Below are 21,976 nucleotides of genomic sequence, written 5' to 3' on the forward strand. Positions count from 1 at the left end.
ATCTAAGAAGGCTGTAAGCTCCCTACTAACAATCAGAGACTCCTTGTAGATGAGATCATTTGTACCAACATGAACAAAACAAATCTGTACTTCCTTAGATTAAGGTGCTCTAAGGCCTTTCTCACATCCTCTATTTTTTGCTCCGGGCAAGCATAACACTATTCAATGTTCATTATCTTCTCTAAGTATCACTTCCTCTAATAAATGAATCTCCAATTAAAATAATATGTTTTCTGACCAGATCTGAAGAATTTTCAAATTCTAATTCAGTAATATCTGCTCTATCAATTGTTGGAAAGAAATCCTATGGTATTCATTACTTATTACATTAACAAGCTTACAATTCTCATTCAGCAGGCTTTGTACATCAACAGTTGCGCCATGTTGTCGACTTCTGTCTTTCTCTTCTTTTTCTTACAGTACTGGTTTCCAGTCCTTCCATGGTCAATTTTGATTTCTTCTCTTTTACCTGTCCCTTGTCTGTTTTTTCAGCCTTCTCTTTTGAAAAAAATGATGCCTTTTTCTGTAGCCTGAAGGGATTCTGGTAGATACATGTTATCATTCTCCAATACCTGTGTGTTACATAACAAAGCAGTGTCCCTTGTAGTATGTATTTTCTTTGTTTTATAGACAATTAGTTTTTTTTTCTTGTTATTTGTTGTGAACTCCTTCATTCTTTCTTTTTTTCTTTCCTTCTATATGTTCTGAATCTTCAGATTGCTGAATAAGGGCATACAGAAATCCACAGTTGCCAAGGGTATTATCTTGTTCAGTAGGGGTTGAGTGATTTTTATTGACAATAGATACTTTGTTTCCTAAATATGTCCTGTTTGTTGTTTATCATTAATAGATGTAACAACAGTTCAAGCTGTGCCAATTAAACAAGTGCAATCATCGTCAGTAAGTCTAGATTTACTTCTAACAATTGTTAGCAAATCATCCAGCTTCCGCCATGAGGAACACAGATCACCATTGTTGTCAGGTGTTACCTTTAAATATACGTGGCATTTATTACACTACACAAGATACTTGTGCTTTAGCAAAACATTAACAGTATATTCATTTAAATAAATCAGTTTCAGCCCGAACTGATTAAAGAATTATAAAAGAAAAGTATAATCAAAATCAGTAACCACAGAATTCGCAGAAATTATAAATCAACTTCTACGAGAGAAATCACACAATCTACAGCTAAATATTAAATCAGGTAGAATAAATTCATTCTTCTGAATGTTCCAGTTGTGAAAGTAACACAAAAGCTGGAATTCCTTTACATTGGTTCCAAATGGGTGCAGTAGCTTCTGCTTACTATCATTCACAGTTACACCTCTTTTTAACAGTAAAGATCAATAAATTACAAAGCAACACAGGATTGTTTCAGATAAGCTCAGGATGGATGCCTTTAGAATATTTAAGGACCATAAATGTGATCCTGCAAATTGTGAAAAAGAAACTGCAAACAGGGAAATGTATACTAACTTGAAGACTGTGATATTGCAGAGTATTCACCTCTCTCACAGTTAGACTATAAGCACCATAGGGTGAGGGCTGCAGGGGGTAGAAACATGCAGACATACTCACACAGCTAGCTAGATAGATACAGATGTAGATATAGCACATGCAGTCATACTATAATAGATACACTGTATTTTCTGATAGATCCTGCTGTTATTTTCACCTTGCAGTTTGTATTTATATACTTGCAACCTAAGTAAGACTGTCATAGAGTTTAACATTTTTCCTGAATCTAAATTTCTTACATTACATGTGTAAGTCATGTATGGAAGAACAAATATGGGCTTTCATGAATGATAAAGTACAGTGATTATTGCATTTGGGTTCAATATTTGCTTGCACATATTGTATTTCTATGAATGAACATTATGAAAGAATTTTATGAAAGAAAGTTATGAATGACTCCATGAGTGTGAATGTGCATGTGTGTGCAACGGGGGAGGGGAGGGTGGTTGGGGACAAAGCACTCAACTGCAGTTAACCAAAAAGATCTCCATGACTGCTGATCATTGGAGGGAGACTCAGCTGCAGATAATATATTTTATCAATAAATTATGAAAATTTCAGTTTACAAAATATAAATAGAAAACAATGGTGTAACTAAATAAATGCTTATATATAAAATGACATACGTCTTAGTTTAACAAATCACTTAAAATAGTTATATGGCACAGGTACTATTGGCAAAATGAACCCACTCTCATGCATGCCAACAGATTATTTATATATCTATATCAATATGCATATAGATATCTATATATCCGTATCAATATGCATACACACATACAAATATGTGCATAATATACATACATATATATATATATATATATATATATATATATATATATATATATATATATGTGTGTGTGTGTGTGTGTGTGTGTGTGTGTGTGTGTGTGTGTGTGTGTGTGTATAAATTAGTTGGTATATTTGTTTGACCCACTACATATCCTTACTGATCCCAAAAAGATCAACCACTCTCAACCACTCTTTTCTAACTGTCAGAATATGTAGCAAATTAAATTTGATTGCAAAGTATTTTCTTGTGAGGATACAGCTCCCTGCCTGCCCCCCACCCCATTCCACCTGCATCAAATCCTCCCATGTGTATGCCCTGTGCTAAATATTATGCCCCCTCCCAAGTACTGTAAGTGCTATAAAGCCATAGGTTGCACAATAAAACATTAAGCATAATGTTTGTGGCACATTATTAAACAGAAGATTAGACAATGCATACATTCAATGTGCCCCACTGATAGTTCCCACTTTGCTGTTCCACTATGGCCACGTCATTCCATTATGATAAACATTAAGCATTAGCTGATGGATGAATGATTTTGTTTCATTCTGCTTATTTGTTTGCTTAGTATTCAGGCCTCAGTTTGCCCTGTTGCGTACAAGCTGCAAACATGATATGTTGAATATGTCCAGTTGCCTGGGTATAATGGCAAAATAACAGGTGAGTTTCCATTTGTGAAAAACACTAATCAGTTATGTTAATGCTGCAAACTGCTTCCGCTATGGGTCATTGAAGATGAAACCTCAGAATCCCCAAACTCTAATCCCCCCAAAAAACTCAGGGGTGCAAGCCTTCCTGGATGTTGCCCAGAAGAAGAGTATCTCTACCAGCAATTATTTTCTTTCCACAAAAGTGCTCCAGTCCTCAGGTTCTTGAGCCTTGAGTGACTCATACTCAAGAAATCAAATTTCATCCACCAGTATGATAGCCCTGCAAATTATCCAAATTTCTTATCATATTAACATTTGCTGATGGAAAGCACTTCCTATGCATAGACAAAGACTCACACCTCATCTTCCAATCATATGTACCAGTTGTCAGAGCTCTGTGCCTTGGGTTAAACTGCATGGTTTATGTTGAATAGTTAAATTACTGCCCCAAGAATTGCAGTACTACAAAATTAGATTTAAACCAGAATGCCACAGAGAACTCCAGCTTCATTGAATAGTAAGCACCCTTTTGTCCATGTATTACTCAATCACTGCAATGACAGATGGACAGCATGCTAACTCCAAGGTACATTATAAACAAGCAGCATTAGCACTGCCTGCCTGCTGCTTCATTATCTCTGTGCTTTCATTATTTTCTGTGCTTTAGAGGACAAGCAATGTAATCGGGATGAATACATTTTACCCATCTGCTAGCTGTGCATTCTTTCGCTTGGAAATTTCTGCAACATTGTCTCGTGACGGTAAGCTTTAATTACAGGAAGTGTATTTAGCAAAAGCTTCACAGAATATAAGAAATCAGAATGTAGCCTGATGCCAAAATTAGAATGAGTATCTAGAATCTATCCAGCACATCAGATATTTTTCTACACAATTTGTTCATGTCTACTGTGTTATTTCAAGTCATGGTACGTTCATAGTATTCCCACATCAGTACAGAAAACAGAAGGTCACAAAATATGGAAAAAAAAACTACCCAAAGCCTGAGAAACACTGAGAAAAAATGTTAGCTAATGAATTGTTTTTAACATTCTCTTTCATGAAAAAGTATATGCATTTCTTTAAATTCCATTGCATATTTAAAGCATATGGGAATGGGGTATACTAAAATGCCATGTTCATTCTCGTCTGCTGACTATAGAAAGAGTTTTAACCACATGTGTGAATAATTCTGAGTATCTAATAAAATTATTAGTCACAGACACATCAGTCAACTTATCCATACAGTGAATAAATAAAATCAGCATAGAAACTAAAGACAAATGCACCCCAGATGTATTGATGTGAACTTTCTTGCTGGACTAGAACTAGTTCCTAACAGCTTTACCAGGTTTATTTAAAAAAAAAAAAAGTGTTTTTCATTTTACAAGGTCAGTCTTTTGTTAATGATAGTCAATCATAATTTACTCACCTTGATCCTTATGCATGCCTTCTGTTTCACAGCAGCAGATATTGTTATTTGGCACCCTTAGAACTAATTCAGGCAATTTAATGTGCAAAGAAACTTCTTTAAAACCTGATGGAGCACGTAGTCACTGTATTAAAAAGTAAAACAGTGAGACATATTGTTCCCATTAGATTTGCAATAAAATATATGTTGGAGAAAGTTAAAAATGTATTTTTGTATTGCAAAAGCATTGATAAGTAAAATAATGTGAGTTTCAGATACTATGATAATGTTTGCATAACTACATATTAATTTTCTAGGGTTTATATTGCAAGATCGAAACGTGATAACATCCAATACAATAACATTGAACTGTTAACTGCGAAAACTTAAAACAATGAAAGCTGAGAACAGCGATTGTTTTTCCCAGGGGAAAACAATCGCTGTTCCAGCACAAAACACGAAACACACAAACACTACAAACTATGTCTAATGTGGCCTCCACCCCCCCTACTTAAATATACCAACTCCGAGACTGCACCACAGTGGAGGAAATTGCGAAGCCACGGAAATGGCCCACCAAATTATTTCCCTGGGAAATAATTTGATGTTCTGCAGCTTCACTGTTGTCAATCTTTGAGGTTTTGGGTTCGATATTATAACATTCGAAGTTTTGTGACTTCGATGTTATGATATAGACCCCGTTTTCTATCCTGGGCACTTCTTTTATCTCTTCCAAAATGCAAACCTAAATGTATTGTTTAAAGTTCTGTAGCTGATATTTTACTGAGCTTTTTACTGACAGTAAGTTGAAAACACACAAATGGTTAAGTACTCTTCACTCATTCTACTACAAGATAGCACAAATCATGGAATGTCATTCATGTTTTGCTTCTATAACAACCACTGATAGCATGATGTTAAAATGCCAGAGATGTTTTAAAGATTAAATTAATATTTTTTCAGTTAGCATACATCAAACTATCAGCATTCAGCAAATTTCTAAACTACAACACAAACCATTTTGAACTAAACTTGGAAATTCACTTAAATGAGTTGAATTGCTTGAAAACTAAAATCAAAATATCTAATTACATCTAAATAGATAAATCAGCAGAATACAAGTATAAGTATGTAAAGTACTGGATGATAAAGCCCATAAATAAATCAATCAATGACAAAAAAATGTTACTTGTGCCAAAACTGATATGTAAGCAAATGTCTTAAAGAAAGCAGAATGTTAACTACAGGGTTAATGTGAGGTAAATTTGAGTCAATGTTGTTAAAAGAAAGCAGAGGGCTGACCTGATTGACCACATTCTGACTGAAAGGTCTGTGGAAACAGGCCTGTGAAAAACACTCCTTCATCCATTCTGGTAGTAGGTCCACAAATGCAGGCTTGATATGCTAAAGCACAGTAACCTGAGATCTCCAACCACACCTGTATAACTGCCATCAGCCCCTATGAGGTAGAGCACACCACCTAGGGAGGGCAGTGTGACCCTACAAGCCCCAGCTAGGTGGGAATTAGATTCATGTATGTATGGATTTGTAAGTAAATATGATAAATGACTGGGAGCCACTACAAACTACAGAACAGGTAGAATACGATGGTAAGTAATAAGCCAGTAAATACTCTGCGGTAGTCAGAACAGGTAGAATACGATAGTAAGTAATAAGTCAGTAAATACTCTGCGGTAGTCAGAACAGGTAGAATACGATGGTAAGTAATAAGTCAGTAAATACTCTGCGGTAGTCAGAACAGGTAGAATACGATGGTAAGTAATAAGTCAGTAAATATTCTGTGGTAGTCAGAACAGGTAGAATACGATGGTAAGTAATAAGTCAGTAAATACTCTGTGGTAGTCAGAACAGGTAGAATACGATGGTAAGTAATAAGTCAGTAAATACTCTGCGGTAGTTTTGCAGCAGCTTCAAAATGCCAATTTCAGTGTGAGTTTTGTAGTATCTGCAAACAGTCAAAGTCAGTGTTGGGAAGTTCCAGATGAACAGCATTACAGTATTTTAGATGGGTGACACCAGAGCATGAACTATTTATTATTTTATTTATTTATTTTATTTTACATTTGTTGACCGGGATGGTCCGACTGGATACATGTCCATTTTCAGCGGAGGCCCGGGGAGAAAAGCTCCAAATTGCAAAAGAAAATACATATAAGTTTACACATTACATATATGGTAGAAAAAATATGCACATTGACGTATTATCTACATTCATGTAACTGATGATAGCAGAATAACAGTTAAAATACAATTCTAAAGAGGAAAAAAACTAGTGAAAACTAGTGCAGTTCAAGGGACTTTAAAGTACTATTGCGAGATTCCAGTTCATTGTTTATCTAGAGTTCTGAGGGATGATAAAGAAACTTTTATTACAGTAGAGTAGGATTAATAGTCAGTTGGAGTAAGAAATTGAGAAGATATCCAAATTGTTCAAGTAGTGTAGGATGAGTTATAGTTGACAGGAACCTAGCCTGGGTTTACGAGGGCATATCCAATGTTCCTTAAAGAATTGGGTAAGATTTTTCTTGAATTGAGAAAGGTCTTAGGTTGTTAGGTAGGGAGTTCCATACCTTGCCTATAGAATTAGCATAGAGAGCATCCTCCCATATTGTTGGATTTGATAGTTTGGACCAGTAATCTGTTAGAGGAGACTACTTAGGTTGAGGTAGGGGTCAGTAGATTGTCTAGTGAGGGAGTTTTTCAGGTTCCTTGATGATTTTATATGCTTCGGAGAGTTGGTTAAGTTTGAGAATATTTGGTAGTTCTAACCAGTCAAGTTTCTTTAGGTTAAGGCAGTGTTCTATAAGGGGCACCTGTAATGAATCTAGCAATGTGATTGTAAGTCACGGAAAGTTTATTGATGTCCCTATGTTGAGGAAAGAGAAACAGGGGAAGCATACAGTAGTGTAGAGAGAAGATGGAGTGCGATATGGTTAGTTTGGCAATGGGGTGAGGAAGTTCTTAATTCTATACAGTGATCCGAAGTTTCTTATTTACAGTCTTTATGGTTTGACTGATGTGTAAGTTAAATTTAAGTTTATTGTCAATAATGACCCCTAGTAGTTTAGTGTTAGTGTCAGGGTTAATTATGGTGCCATTATTAGATTGAACGAAGAAGGTGCTATTATTAGCTAGTGGGGGGTATTGCACTGGAGAAGGAGCTGAGGTGGGAAAGAATAGTAATAGCTTAGTTTTTTTAGGATTTAGGATGAGATTCCTCTCTGATAGCCATTTTTCAATTGTACTAAAGCACTGTTGGGTCATTACTTGTAGGTCAGGGAGAGCTACATTAGAGTAGATGAGGGTGGAGTCGTCTGCATATTGGATGCATGTGGCTTGAGGGATGACTGAGTGGAGTTCATTTATAAACACGGAGAAGAGAAGGGGACCTAGAATGGAGCCTTGTGGAACTCCTATGGTATTAGGTAAGGGTTGAGAGAGCTTATTTTGCCATTGGACTGCCTGTTGCCTTCCAGAGAGATAGGCATGGAACCAATTGAGAGCTGAATTATCAAAGTGGAAGGTTTTTAGCGTCTGTAGCAGTAGTTGGTGATTGACCATATCAAAGGCTTTTGACAGGTCAAGAAATAGGGCAGAGGATATTTTTTTGTTGTTGCGATTTTTATTAATTGAGTCAGTAAAGGATAGGAGGGCAGTGGTCGTACTATGGTAGGGTCTAAAGCCGTGTTTACCATTGAAACTACCATTGAGCCATCCTCTTGAGTAAAACAATGCTTGAGCCTGGAAATATTCTGCAGATGGAAACAGGATGGTTTAACAGCTGACACCTGGTCCCTAAATGTCATACAGTTGCAAAGCATCCCACCTTAATCATACATCTTAATTACAAAATCGAAAGGGAAAGCGTATGAAACTCAATGGTGAAAACAGCCATGAACACAGTTTTGGAAGTATTAATCTTCAAATGATTGATGGTTATCCAATGATGAAAGGCCTTTAAGTCATCAGCAAGAGAATACATATCTGCTATATTTTCCTCATGGAAGGAGAAGTAATGATTGGTATCATCAGCATAGTGGTGTTATACTAAGCCTGTCCCTCTAATGAGGTCATTCAATGACAGCATGGATATTGTGAAAACTAAAGAGCCCAAGGCAGAGTGCTGTTGTACTCCGCATTTCAGGGGGATATGAGACAGAAGAATTTAAACCTCAAGCTATGGCATGAGAGGCAGGAAGCAATCCATTCTAGGACCATTGATGACAAACCACAGTAACAATGTCACTGCTCAGTCAAGCTGCCATGATTAGTTGTATAAAATGCAAAAATGAGATCCGGCAGGATCAAGACAATGCTAAAAATGGTGTTGTCTAGCCTTCAGTAGGTCATTCACTATTCAAATGTCTGCAGTCTCAGTGTTAAAGTCCAAACAAAACTTAAGCTGGTAAGGTCCAAGATACTCTTTAAATGTGAGGTAGGATTCAAGCTGTGCATTGGCAACTTTCCTGATAACCTTACCTAGGAAAAAATGCTCAAGACTAGATGAAAATTATCAAAATCATTAGGGTCCAAAAAGTTTTTTTGAGGTTTGGGGTAACAGGGGCCTCCTCCAAGGCACTTCAAAAACCTAAGACCTTGGGAAACTCAAATATCTGATACATTGTTGGATCGTGTACATCCGGGCTTGGCAGAAGCAGTGTAGAGAAACATGGATCCAACCCCCATGTCACAGAGTGCATGTCCAAGATCAGGGCTTACAGTGGATCATAACCGAAAAAAGTAAACATTGTCAAGTATAGCAGTAGGCCCCACCAGACATAAAAAGAATGTCTTTTAGGTATAAGAGAGGTAAAGCAGATCTTACAGTGACAACCTCAACAACAACAACAAAAAAAAACTCACAATTAATAAGTAATATATCTTATCAGTTAGTGAGGTAGGTTGGACTCTACAATCTTTTTATCACCTGAATTGCACACCTTGTCAGTTAGCCATTGCTGAGATCTTTCTGGACAAATAAGATGCCTTTGTATGAGGGACCTCAGTCTGTTATGAAATGTAAGGCTCATCTAGATGAAGTTTGTTATTCCAAAGACACACCGATCCCCACAGATACTCCAGCACTTACCCTTCAGATCTTGTGGACAACAGCTCTAGGTTATACTGCAGTTTGTGCTTCTTTAGCAAGATAGGGCATGCATGAACTGTGGCTAGCCTATCAACAGCAACAGGTATGGATTTCTTTTAGTCAGTTACCAAGGTATCAAGACTGCTAGCGCAAAAAGATTTCTGGACTGAAATGAAAACGATTACAATATTTCCTATGTTCATGACCAGTGGGACTAGAATGCTGTAGCTCCAGGCTAAAGTAGACAAGGAAATGGTCAGTCCATAAGACTAGCAATGCCATCTAGTCTGAAGGTTTCACAACCACTAGGAAGATCACAAATCTGTGTGTTACAGAACTAATAGAACAAACCAACATCTCTTCATAATATAACTGACTTCATTAGTAAGATCCAATGATTCCGCTTTGGTCCAAATATTAAAGTCATCAAGAACAATGATATTCTTGTGGCTAAGCACTGAATTAATAAGAAATTCTGTAAACTCTTGCAATAATATTCTTACATAACCATTTGAATGGCAGATGAAGAGAAACCCACGTTTTCAGGTATGACAGCATTAAAATAAACAGAATTGTATTTTCTGAACCATCAAGTATCTACACATTTGTCAGCAGGACTGTCTTCTTTAATACCCACATATTTCTAGGACTACAATATTATAATCATTATATGGAGACCATGTCTAAGACACTTAAAACATGTAGAAGTATTAAGGGACAGACAAGTGTGCAAAATTATGACCAAAGTCAGCATTTTTCTGTCATGCCTTACAAATTGTGTATGGAGAAAGGATTGTCAATGACTTTACTTTTTTCTGGAATTAATCAGATTTTCTAAGTTACAACTCATCACCAAAATTGCCTTCATTACTTACTAGCAAGATTCTGTAGAAGTGACATCCTTAGTTTTTTCCACACCATACTGTCCTTTTTGAATACAGCCGCCAACTTTTATTGATAAATACCATGCTGTTTCACATCCTTATTTTTGTGGCAGAATAGTTTATCCTCATTAATGTAATTAAGTGAAATAATATTCAGAAGAGTTATACGATTTTCAAGGCTATTTTAGTCTAATGACAATATATGCAATGCCAATACTCACATTCAGGTTTAACATCTTTCTCACGGAAGGAGAGGACAGTTAGTTCAAGGGTAAATTTGAAATTGCCTATACAGCCACTTAAGTTTATTTGAAGGAGGGTATTGAATCACATTGTTTAACTCGCAGAGGAAGTTTGTTCCTAAGGGGGAACACGGGATGAATTTTGCTCCCCATCACTTTCTGTTTATCTGCTGATGAAGGTTCAAGCCTCTTATTCCAGTGTTAGCTGCACTATTTGACTTACTGACATATAAGAAGTCAAGGACCACCAGATCTCTTAAGGAGTAGTAAGCAAAGCACAGAGCCGCCCTTTGGAGTCTATGAGACACAGAGTACAAAAACAGGTCTTCCAACCTTTTCTCATTACTAATGTTTTTAAGACCAAAGATCTTTTTGTTTTGAAACCTCTGGTGCTTTTCAAGTTTGTTCAGATGTTGAATGATGTACATCCAAAAGGGAACAGAAGCAGTTTTCAAAGGCCATATATATTTGTATTTTTTGAAAAAAATGAGTCCAATCCTGTTCTACTATGTGCATCTAAAATCACAAAGCTTACCTTCCATCGTATCTTTTTCTGGTGGCTTTTCAGCTTAATTCCTGGTATTCTGCCTTGATAAAGAAGTGCTCTTATCTTTACATACAATACACATGTGCAAAAGTTCTATATGATGATATTCCAAAGGTCTTTTAAAGCCTGCACAACACTGGGTCAGAACAGCAAGGTAAAATGTAGTACAGTGCTCTACCAGGAGTGACTAGGAATTCTCTTTAGAGATAGATAGCCTACAGAACATGCATTGTTGACTTCAGAAGACATATACTGGTCAGAGTTTAATATGTTGTCCACCTCTGTCCTTAGATCTATGGTGATGGTATATTTTTTCGTTTTGACCATTTATTTTATAATCATAATTTCGGTCCATTTTTCTCATGATGCTACATTTATTGATATTAAAGATGAGGCCATTCCTGCAGCACCAGATCTACAGCATCTTTTTGAGGTAATAATATTATCCAGTTTGTAATCCTGAGTATACCTGTTAATCCACTCTTTTATATCTGATACATATAGTCCACAAGGAATTATCCCCAGCTAACAACTATGTGGGACACCATTGGCAACTCTTATTGATATGGTCAGGCAGCTCCCTACTGTGACTTGCTTTGTGTTGATTACACATGATTTTCACATTGAATTATGTATGAGTTGACATTTGATGTGGTTAATGTGTCAGTCACTCCCTTTTGTGGGATATTACTGAAGGCAATAGCAATGGCATGATAAGGAGTTTATACTTTCAACCCTTTATCAAATGTTACTCTTAGCTCTTCAAAGAATTCCACAAGATTCAAAAGACAAGATTTCGCCTTAATAATCTCTTACTGCTCTGTGTCTAGCAAACTTAAGTCTCATATCCCATTCTGAATATGCACCATTATAACTCTCTCTCTGTCTTAAGATTTTAAATAGAAAACTGGTCAAGTAGAATGACTAAAATTGCATGGGTCTGACATGCCATGCCCCCTCCCCCCACATTGTGAACTGGTACAACTACAGCTTGTTGACATACATGAAAGACAGATGTTAGCCTGATACAATTTAACATTTTTGACAGGGGGCTAGCCAGGCTTTGCTTATTTGTTTGTTTGTTTATTTATTTTGTTAACTGAGGTGCTGGGAGAAAAGTTCCTACAATTAAATATAGTACAGTACAAGGAAACTGTATAAAGAAATACAGAAACAATATACAGTGAATTAGCAAAACAGATACTTAACAAACATGTCTAAAATTTGATAATCTATACTCTATGCAGTTCATGCTTGATAGGTGCAGGGTAGTACCGGCAATTATGGTTTTACTTTGTGATGAGTTACGAACAAAAAATACAGACATGTTTCTAGATCTTTTTAGATACTGTGTATGTACTAATGGAGGTGGTAAGGTAATGGTGAACACAGGAAAATGAGGATGTGGAGATATTCCAGGAGAGGTATAAATGACAGAAAGTGATGTTAGGTAAACAAAGAAGGCCATTATAATAAAATGAAACATGAAAAGAGGGAGAAAAGAAGTTTAAGTATGGACAGAGAAAATAAACTATATGTGAGGCAAGTTACATAAAATTGTGAAGTAGGTTGGATTTCGGGGATTGTGTCTCAGTGTTATATAAAATGGCAGTTTTTTATTACCTGCAGGTATTTTTATAGTGGTAAAAATAAAAACTGTTACTGCTGTCTTCAGTTCTCATTTTTTATATAAAGGCTAAATACAGAGATTCACTTGAGTGACTATGAGACTTGGCAATAGTCAGAAGATTTTTTTTTATTTTTTGATTTCTTTATATGGGATTGCTATATTAGGAAAACTATGTGGCTGGTGGCTGATGTTAAACATTTTAGCAAACTGTGTAAAAATAATTTTTTTGTGTAGATTAAGCCAGTCTGTTTTTGTAAGATTAAACAGAGATGGAAACTATTTGGTTTGGCTGCAAATTTTGCTACTTTGCTATAGGTTTGTTCCCAGCTAATGTGTGTGTTTATATATGGGTCTACCATCATCGAATGAAATTATGTTTAACCAAATTTTACTTACCTGACTCCACTTCTCTGAAGATGCATTCTACCAAAACCACTGACTGCCAAAATCCTTTCCCTGTGAAAAGAAGCACTTGGCCACCATGGTGAACTTTGCCCTGTCTTCAGTGTAGTGCTATCTGAGAGTTGGTATATTTAAGTGTGTGTGTGGGTGGGGGGGTGAAGCCCCCCACTTTGGTGGGTTTTCTTTTGGTCCATTTAGATTTATTCCCATGGTGGCCAAGTGGTTCTTTTCACAGGGAAAGGATTTCGGCAGTCCGTGGTTTTGGTGGAATGTAGCTTCAGAGATGTGGGGTCAGGTAAGTAAAATTCGGTTAAACATAATTTTGTTCAAAGAAGGTAGGCCCATATATATATATATATATATATATATATATATATATATATATATACATCCCTTTTTGCTATCTAACTTATTGTGATTTACCTACTTTACTTGATTCTGTTTAAGAACTTATTGGGTATATTATATAATCCCATGGATTTTGAGTTTTTTATTTTATTTGTGCCAGCTTTCATGCCTGTAATAATATAATGGATGTTTCCCATTACCTCTTCTACACATTTGATATAGTTCTTTATTTACTGTGATTGTTCAACCATTTTGTTCTGCAAGGACAAACTCAGTACTCTCTAGGGCTGTTTTGTAGTCAAAATGCTACGTGATAGAGCTGCACTACAGTTATACCAATGTGGGCAGAAGATAACATAGTTAGCTGTACCTCAGTAAATAACAGGGTTAATGAAAATGCTTCTTTTTGTGTCCTGGAAGAAAAAGCAAAGAAGAATGCTATGGTCACTAAAGACAGAGCGTTCATTAATTGGTAGGGTAAGCTTGTCAGGGGAGTTAGGGACCAGATCAACAATTGAATGATTCTTTCTTTGTAGGTTTGATTTCAAAGATGTAAGTATATGAAGCACGTAAGATGCTTGTAAAGAGCTCATTTAAGGTCTCCATGTTTGATGGCTGCTGCAGAAACTCAAGTCACCTTGACCTTCTTGACATGCATGATAAAAGACATGCAGTTTCAGTGAATGGTGGGCATTTGGAAGAAATAAAATGTAGTGATACACAGACATGACCAATAGCAATTGTGCAGTGCCTCTCGAGCACTCAGTTGAAGCCAGTTTGGGTGATAATATGAAAAGTTTGTTGATGTTAGACGTAATCTGCATTGTACACTTTTTGAAATGAGTAGCAGCACATTTCTACCAACTCTGAGGCCAATAAATGGTACTTTGGAGTTCAAGTTTATGCCATTCTTTTAGTTGTTATTAGTATCTTTTCCCAGTTTTAAAATACATATTGAAGACTGTCTAGAAATACAACATAAAAGAATTACTTATTGAAAAACATCAAGAACTGTGTTTACATTTAAGCAATGCATTCCCAAAAGTATTTCAACTTATACCGTAATTTGTTTGTAAACGGTAACATTTCTTCAGCATTCTTTCTATTTTGTATAGTAATTTATTAGACTTTACTTCAATTATACCTGAAATATATTGTATTTTTTTGTAAAGAGTTCATTTTCTTGTAAACAAACAAAAATCTATTATTTTGAGATCCCCATGAGAAACTTCATTTTTATTTGTGAGATTACAAGTTTGGAAATTAATAAAGATTTGTATACTGATAAGCACGTTGTGTACATCTAATGTATATGTGTGTGTGTGTGTGTGTGTGGGTGGGTGTGTGTGTGTGTGTGTGTGTGGGTGGGTGTGTACATGTAAGTACTAGGCTACCTGCCTTTGTGAGTCATTTTAAGCCAAGCCAGCTTCTCCAAAGTTGAAAATCAAACCCTGTACCTTCTGTCTGTGAGGTAAACACCTTAACCATTATGCCAACCTCTTAGTAAGAAAATGGAAAAAAAAACTGTAAAATGCCATACTGTAGAGTGAAGCATCTGAAGGGAGTTGATTTCATTTGGGTCATGAGGTAGAAATGTGATTTTGGATTTGGAGCCACAAAAGCTGTAGTAGCTGGAGAACAATTGAGATGAAGGGAGAGTCAATCATGTACTTCAGTGGAATGCAGTCCCCACCCCCCACCCCCCACAGATAGTTTGATTTCATTCTTGGCCATGAAGTCAAGGACAAAGGGCATAGGCCTGATTCCAAAAGGCTTGCTCTCAGTGTAAGTGATGACTTACATTGAGAGCAGTTCTTTTGGAGTCTGGCCCCCAGTGTAAGCCTGTTTATAGACAGGCCTCAAACTGATGAAAGTCAGTTACACTGAGGGTAACCATTTTAGAATCTGGCCCTGTGAATTTAACAGTGCGATTTTTGGAGTGACACAAGACAGATATCTTCATAATTTGTAAGATAAGTTGACCATTTCTACTACTGTATGCTACACAGATGGCTTTCATAACACAATGTTAAAACTTTCATTAAACATTTAATATTTTTCTACACAGGATTCTCTTGTTCACTGCAAACAGATTAGCTGTCCAGCTCTAACCTGCTCCTTTCCAACATTTATTGATGGTGAATGCTGCCCATCCTGTCTGCGTAAGTGCCAAATATTAAACATTTGTACATGATAATGTATAGCAATGCTTTAATGCAGTGTGGCTTGCCTACAGCAAATAATCACATGTTTATATACATCACCACAAACATGTCAATGAGGAGTGTCTTTAGTAACAATTTAATAATACAAGTGGATACGAAGCACCTTTGAATATGAAAAAGGAAACACTGGAAGGATATGTAGTGTTTTATTAACCTACATGAATGAAAAAAAGGAATGCTAAGTACAGTAATGTATGCCAGACTACAGAGCATGACACAGAAATCTGTTACAGCACTCTTTTACAATCAGGCAAAATTACTATGGTATGAAACATAGCTATGCATATAATAATATGGCGTAAAGCACACCCTGTGTTGTGTTACTGTGTGCAGACTTCTTTTCAATAATTTTCATGTGATCTGTCATTCATATTAACATTTTATTAGCAAAATTGCGCAGATTTTCATAAAAATGAAGATGTTAAGTATCCAGTTGTTTTCATTGATGACTCCTGATATTTAGAGGATATTAACAGAAGCTTACCTGGTGGAAATGCAGCAAATCCTTGATCATAGCTGTGAAAACATCTAGCAACAGTTTACTCTGTTGCAGGTACCTAGGAAAATGAATTTGTTTCAAATGCAAATTCTTCATTGTCACATACTAGGTATGTGATATAGTATTTTTTTTTAAAAAGGAAAAGTAATGTGTGTGTGTGTGTGTGTGTGTGTGTGTGTGTGTGTGTGTGTGTGTGTGTGTGTGTATGAAATGTGTGAAAGGGTCAGCATTTGTGAGTAAAGGCTTGATGAAGAAGCAGCCCTCAGTGTGTGTCACATATATTCTAAGCCCTCCATGTTCAAACCTGACCCATTGCAAACAAGTCTCTACAACTGCAATACTGACATGGTGCTAGAGTAATTTTTTATGGTACTTTTTCCCTTCAAGTATGAAAAAGGCAAAATTAGATTTATCAACCTTTGTACAATCCTGCTGTATTGTAATAGATATCGCATTATCTCTGGCAGAAAAGAATGCCTCAGTAAAACTTGGTTTGATACATTCATCCTTCATCAGTTTTGCTGTCACATTTTACTGAAGAAAACAAGCACACAATTTAGTTTTAACCCAAAAAGACTGTTATTTATATTCACTGAAACATGGATATTTTCAGAAATACTAGCATACTAAGCATACTTTTGTGAAGTTTCTTTAATTTTCAAAAACCTCAAAAAAGTGACTTGTTTCCCCAATGAACAGTAACGCCACAAAACCAATGAAACAAAAACTGTCCCAATCCAGTGAGACGACAATACTGATGGAACAAAGCAATGGAATAAACTATAAATTAAATAAACAGATACATTTCATCTCTTGAAAACACATAATCATAGACTTGAGACTTCTTCAGATCTGGATTTACCTCCAATCTTACCTCATTATAAGCAATTAGGCACCACGCACATGACCTAAAACTAAATACGTGTGTGTGTGTGTGTGTGTGTGTGTGTGTGTGTGTGTGTGTGTGTGTGTGTGTGTGTGTGTGTGTGTGTGTGTGTGTGTTGGAGCATCTGTGAAGGAGAATGAGTAAGTGCTTCCACGAGTGCGATTGACTGTGAGATGGGCTTGTTTGTTGATGGGTGGATGAGTGCATATGTGTGTGAGTATACGTGCTGCTAGAAGAGAGGTCTGACTGTACTAGTCTGCAATTCATAGACATGTTAATAAGCTGATAATGAGGTGTTTTTTACTGCAGACTCAAGTTTCACTGAATCGCTTTTTCTTGCTCTTGCACTGGTCGACCAACATGTCTTTGGCAATTAGCTCAAATGGTGAGCTTTTTTCTGAATACACACATGCACATATCCACTCAAGAAACAAATCCCTCCCATAGTCAATCACATTCGTAGAAACAGTCACCCATTCACCCTCATGCATGGTGAAACACACACACACACATATGCATACACACACACACACACACACACACACACACACACACACACACACACACACACACACACACACACACACACACACACACACACACACACACACACACACACACACACACACACACACACACACACACACACACACACACACACACACACACACACACACACACACACACACACACACACACACACATCCACTCATCAAGAAACAAGTTTCTCCCATAGGCAAGCACACGCATAGAAACACTCACCCATTCACCCTCACACACCACCCCGAGTGTGCGCACTTTCTCATACAGGCACACATGAGTGCACACTCTCACAAAGAGGCACACACACACACACACACACACACACACACACACACACACACACACACACACACACACACACACACACACACATACATCTAGACAATCCATTCCCTGTCTCTCCTCCCTAGTGTGACCATTCAGGTATGCAGACATACTCAAACACATTCAACCACACACAAACATATACACACATTTATGTTATTTAATTCCTGCCCCTAGAGATAATGCACACAATCTCATCCACCCACATATACACAGTAACAGCCATCCCCATATATTACCTGAACTTGCCTACACCACAAGTACTCCCAGAGTAGTGAATAAGTGACTTCCATGTTTTTACAGCAGTTACTTTTTCCTCCTAGAGTAAAATTTTACCCAACCTAAGTTCAGCTGAGCAGATTGGGAAATGCCAATGTTTGTGGGGGAGAGTACATGGCTAATTATCATCAGCCCCTGGCTATCATCCAGCCTTGTCCACAAAACTGCCTTCTGTACTGAGGCCCTCATAAGGGGAAAACCTCAGTAGTAGGAAAGTCTCTGAGAAGAAAGGTTAAACGCAACGAAGAAAACTGTCAAGCTAAGGCTTGCTCATTGCATTAAGCCATTTTAAATAGTGGGTCTACTTGATCATCTAATTTCAAGGTTTTTAGAAGTTCCCCATTACAGTGGGGTGCAAACTGAATAATTTAATTTTGATAGTTACAACTTACTTAAGGAATATAAAAATGAAATAAAAATGGTCAGACAGACGGCATATATCACATAAAAACTTTTAATACAAAAACAAAGCTAAAAATAAACATAAAATGCAGTAAAAGATGAGCGCTTTCGCATCAAAAACTAGATGCTTCATCAGATCTACAGCATTAAAACAAACAGAGCATTTAAGGACTTACCTTAGGCCATGTGATCTAAGCACAGGTTTTACAGGTATAAAATCATTCAGCCCTTTACCCCTAGTGGCTTGTAGAATAATCATCCATTTAATCTCAGTGCACTCAGTATGAGTCCTAATGTCGCCCCGTCAAGGGCTGACATAATCAGTTTCAAGCACCATAAACTTAAAACAATGCTCAGTCCCTTCCTGCATTACATGTTTAGATAAAGCATTCTTGTCCTCATGTTTACTGATAGAGCAGAGATGCTTTCTAATGCGGTCTCTGAGGCACCGATTGGTTTGCCAACATAAAATGATTGGCAGACATCACACACAGCCAAGTATACAATATTAAAAGAACCACAGTCGGCATATCTATTAAAATAAAACATGCAAGAGGTATCAGGATGAAAAAAACTGATTGTCAGTTTTGATAAACTTACACATGATACAACCCTTACAGGGAAATGTCCCAATCTTATTAGCATTATAAGAACGCACAGGTTCAGAAATCAATTTCTTATAACATAGCTTGTCCTTTAAAGTTTTAATATTTCTAAAAAAGAAAAAAGGTTGTGCACCCAGAACAGTCTTACACTTCTGATCTACTCCAAAAACATGCCAGTGTCTCCTTATTATATCACAAATTGACTTAACGTCATTGGAGTAAGTCAGGCACATCCTCAGAGTGTTGCCTGCTTGGGTATCAGTGCATGTAAATTCATCTGATCTTTTGTGAAAAAAGGGTCTGGTCCTAGTGCTCCTAAGAGATATGGCATCAATCTGTGCTAAAGATACCTCTGTTCAGTTATAACCCCTTTCCATAAACTCTTTCTTCAATAAATTGAAAGGATTATACATTTCACTATCTTTAGTATGAAGACGTGCTGATGTAAAGAACTGGCCTCTAACAACATTATGTTTAACATGTGCTGAATGCATACTGCGTGCATGTAAAATATCGTTCTTCTTGCAAGGCTTCTTAAATAGGGATGTTTTCAGACCACCAGCTGATTTAAGCACCCTGACATCTAAGAAGACAATATCAGAATCAGAAAACGCATATGTAAACTTCAGATAGGCAGTAGTGGCATTCAGATAGCCTATAAAATCAGACAACATTTCTAGGATAAACTCAGAAAAAACGAACAAACTGCAACAAAATAAAGGAGGAAAAAGGACCACACCGGATACTCAAAACAGTTCCAATTAGCGCTTTCGTTTACTAAAATAAGCAAACTTCTTCAGATAATTTTAAGACACACAAGTACACTTAAATACTTATTTAACATGAGTGCCTGCTCAAATATGTACGCATGTTCTCTATACCATTGGTATTAGGAATGCATGTAAACAGTGAGACCATATCCATGGTCACAAAAAACAAATCATCAGCTTCACCTTCAAAGGTCTTATACCAATCAAACAAAGAGCTCAAAAATGCTTTGTATCACTCAAAATGTGAGGAAATCTATCTACACCAGGACAAAGGCATTTATCAACAAACCTGGAAAGAGGTTCGGTCACCCAACCCCTCACAGATATGTCTGCCTGACAATTTTTATTTCAGTTTTACATTTTTTCTTTTGTCGGTTCTGCTCCTGTTTTGTTTTACTTTAGAAATATGATACGAGTATAAAAACTAAAACTTTTACTTGTCATGTTACAGCTGAACCTTTAAAACATTTGATTAAGTTAGGCCGGCATTACAAAGCTGGAGCATGTTATGCATTATTAGCCTTCTGCCTAGATCAAACATTCCATACTACAGAATGCTTTGTAAAATCTGTAACAGGGATAATACAGAAAAGCACACCTTCTAATAAAGCCATCTTTTTTCCTGTCATTTTGTACTAGCTAGTGACAAGGAGGATGACTGGTCACCGTGGTCAGAATGGACGGAATGCTCAGTTTCATGTGGAACTGGAACTCAACAGCGTGGGAGGTCATGTGATGTTACCAACAACCTCTGTGAAGGCTCATCTATCCAAACCAGAGCATGCAGTCTTGGGAAATGTGACAATCGCAGTAAGTCATAGTTTCAGCAGAGGTGTAGCTAAGTAAATGTAGAAAAATGTCAAGCTATGTGAATCTGAGTTCATCACAGTTGCTAAATGTATGGTTAGATGAATTAAATACACTTTGTTTCAGGTAAGCAACATGCTTGTATTTTAAACTGATCTCTCCAGAGTAAAATAAACTATCGCACCACCAGACCACTAAGATCCAGCAACAAAAATCACTTGCAGATCACTAAAGCCAATAACTCTGCTGGTGAAGCACTATTCTCTTGCGCCATAGCCAAATTATGGAACTCCCTCCCACCCACAATTACCTCCATACCATCATGTACCCACTTCAAAACTTTACTAAAAGCGCACCTAAAAACATGCTGGCTATGCCCTTGCAACTCTCACTCTAATATCACCTCCCCCATCCAACCACTACCTTTCTTTCCACTCCACTAACTACCTTGATTATAGCAAGCTCAGATGCTCATAAGCCTAGTACTTATTATACAGCAGGAACTTCTTATTGTAACATTTGTTAATGTCTGTTATGTACTTCAAAGATAAAGATTCTAGTTGTCTACTGATGTACTATATTCTTCATCTGTAAATATGTTGTAAGTAATTGCTATGTTAAATTGTTAATCGCTATGTAATCCAATGTAACTACTGTCTGTTTATTTTAACTGTGGAGCTTTTCTCCCCAGGCCTCCGCTGAAAATGGACCTACGTCCAGTCGGACATTCCTGTTTAACAAATGTAAATAAAATAAAATAAATAAATAAAGAAGCAGTAAATACTGCAATTCTACTATTTTGAGAAGCTTCCAGTTTATAGAGGGATTATGAAGTTTTTTTTTATCTTGTATCCCTGACATCTGGCCTTTGCAGGTAGCTTCCTACTGATCATCTTCCAAGGAGATAGCTACCTCATTTATTTTCCAGTCAGGTTGAGATTATATGGACCATTTGTTTCTTAATTGGAGCAACAGTCGATTTGTCCATTCATTTCCCTTCTGAGATAAAATTCAGGAGCTGGCCAACCCACTTTCATGTAAGATTCCACTCCCTCTCTACCTAACTCTCTCCATGTGGTGGCTGCTGGCATCTGCTTATGC

At 36.9% G+C, this 21,976-nt stretch overlaps 1 protein-coding gene across 2 annotated transcripts in view; it reads left to right on the top strand.

The window, feature by feature from the left end:
- THBS2 (thrombospondin 2) overlaps nt 1-21,976 on the top strand; it is a 534,332-nt gene that overhangs the window by 206,372 nt on the left and 305,984 nt on the right. For both annotated transcript variants that reach the window (XM_044067817.1, XM_044067825.1), the window contains exons 7-8: nt 15,604-15,697; nt 20,708-20,878. In XM_044067817.1, the coding sequence (XP_043923752.1) occupies nt 15,604-15,697; nt 20,708-20,878 (265 nt within the window). The remainder of the gene's footprint in view (nt 1-15,603; nt 15,698-20,707; nt 20,879-21,976) is intronic.

Source organism: Protopterus annectens, chromosome 1.part0 (assembly GCF_019279795.1).
Source record: "Protopterus annectens isolate FY-2018-M chromosome 1.part0, PAN1.0, whole genome shotgun sequence".
In the NCBI taxonomy this organism is placed as follows: domain Eukaryota; kingdom Metazoa; phylum Chordata; order Ceratodontiformes; family Protopteridae; genus Protopterus; species Protopterus annectens.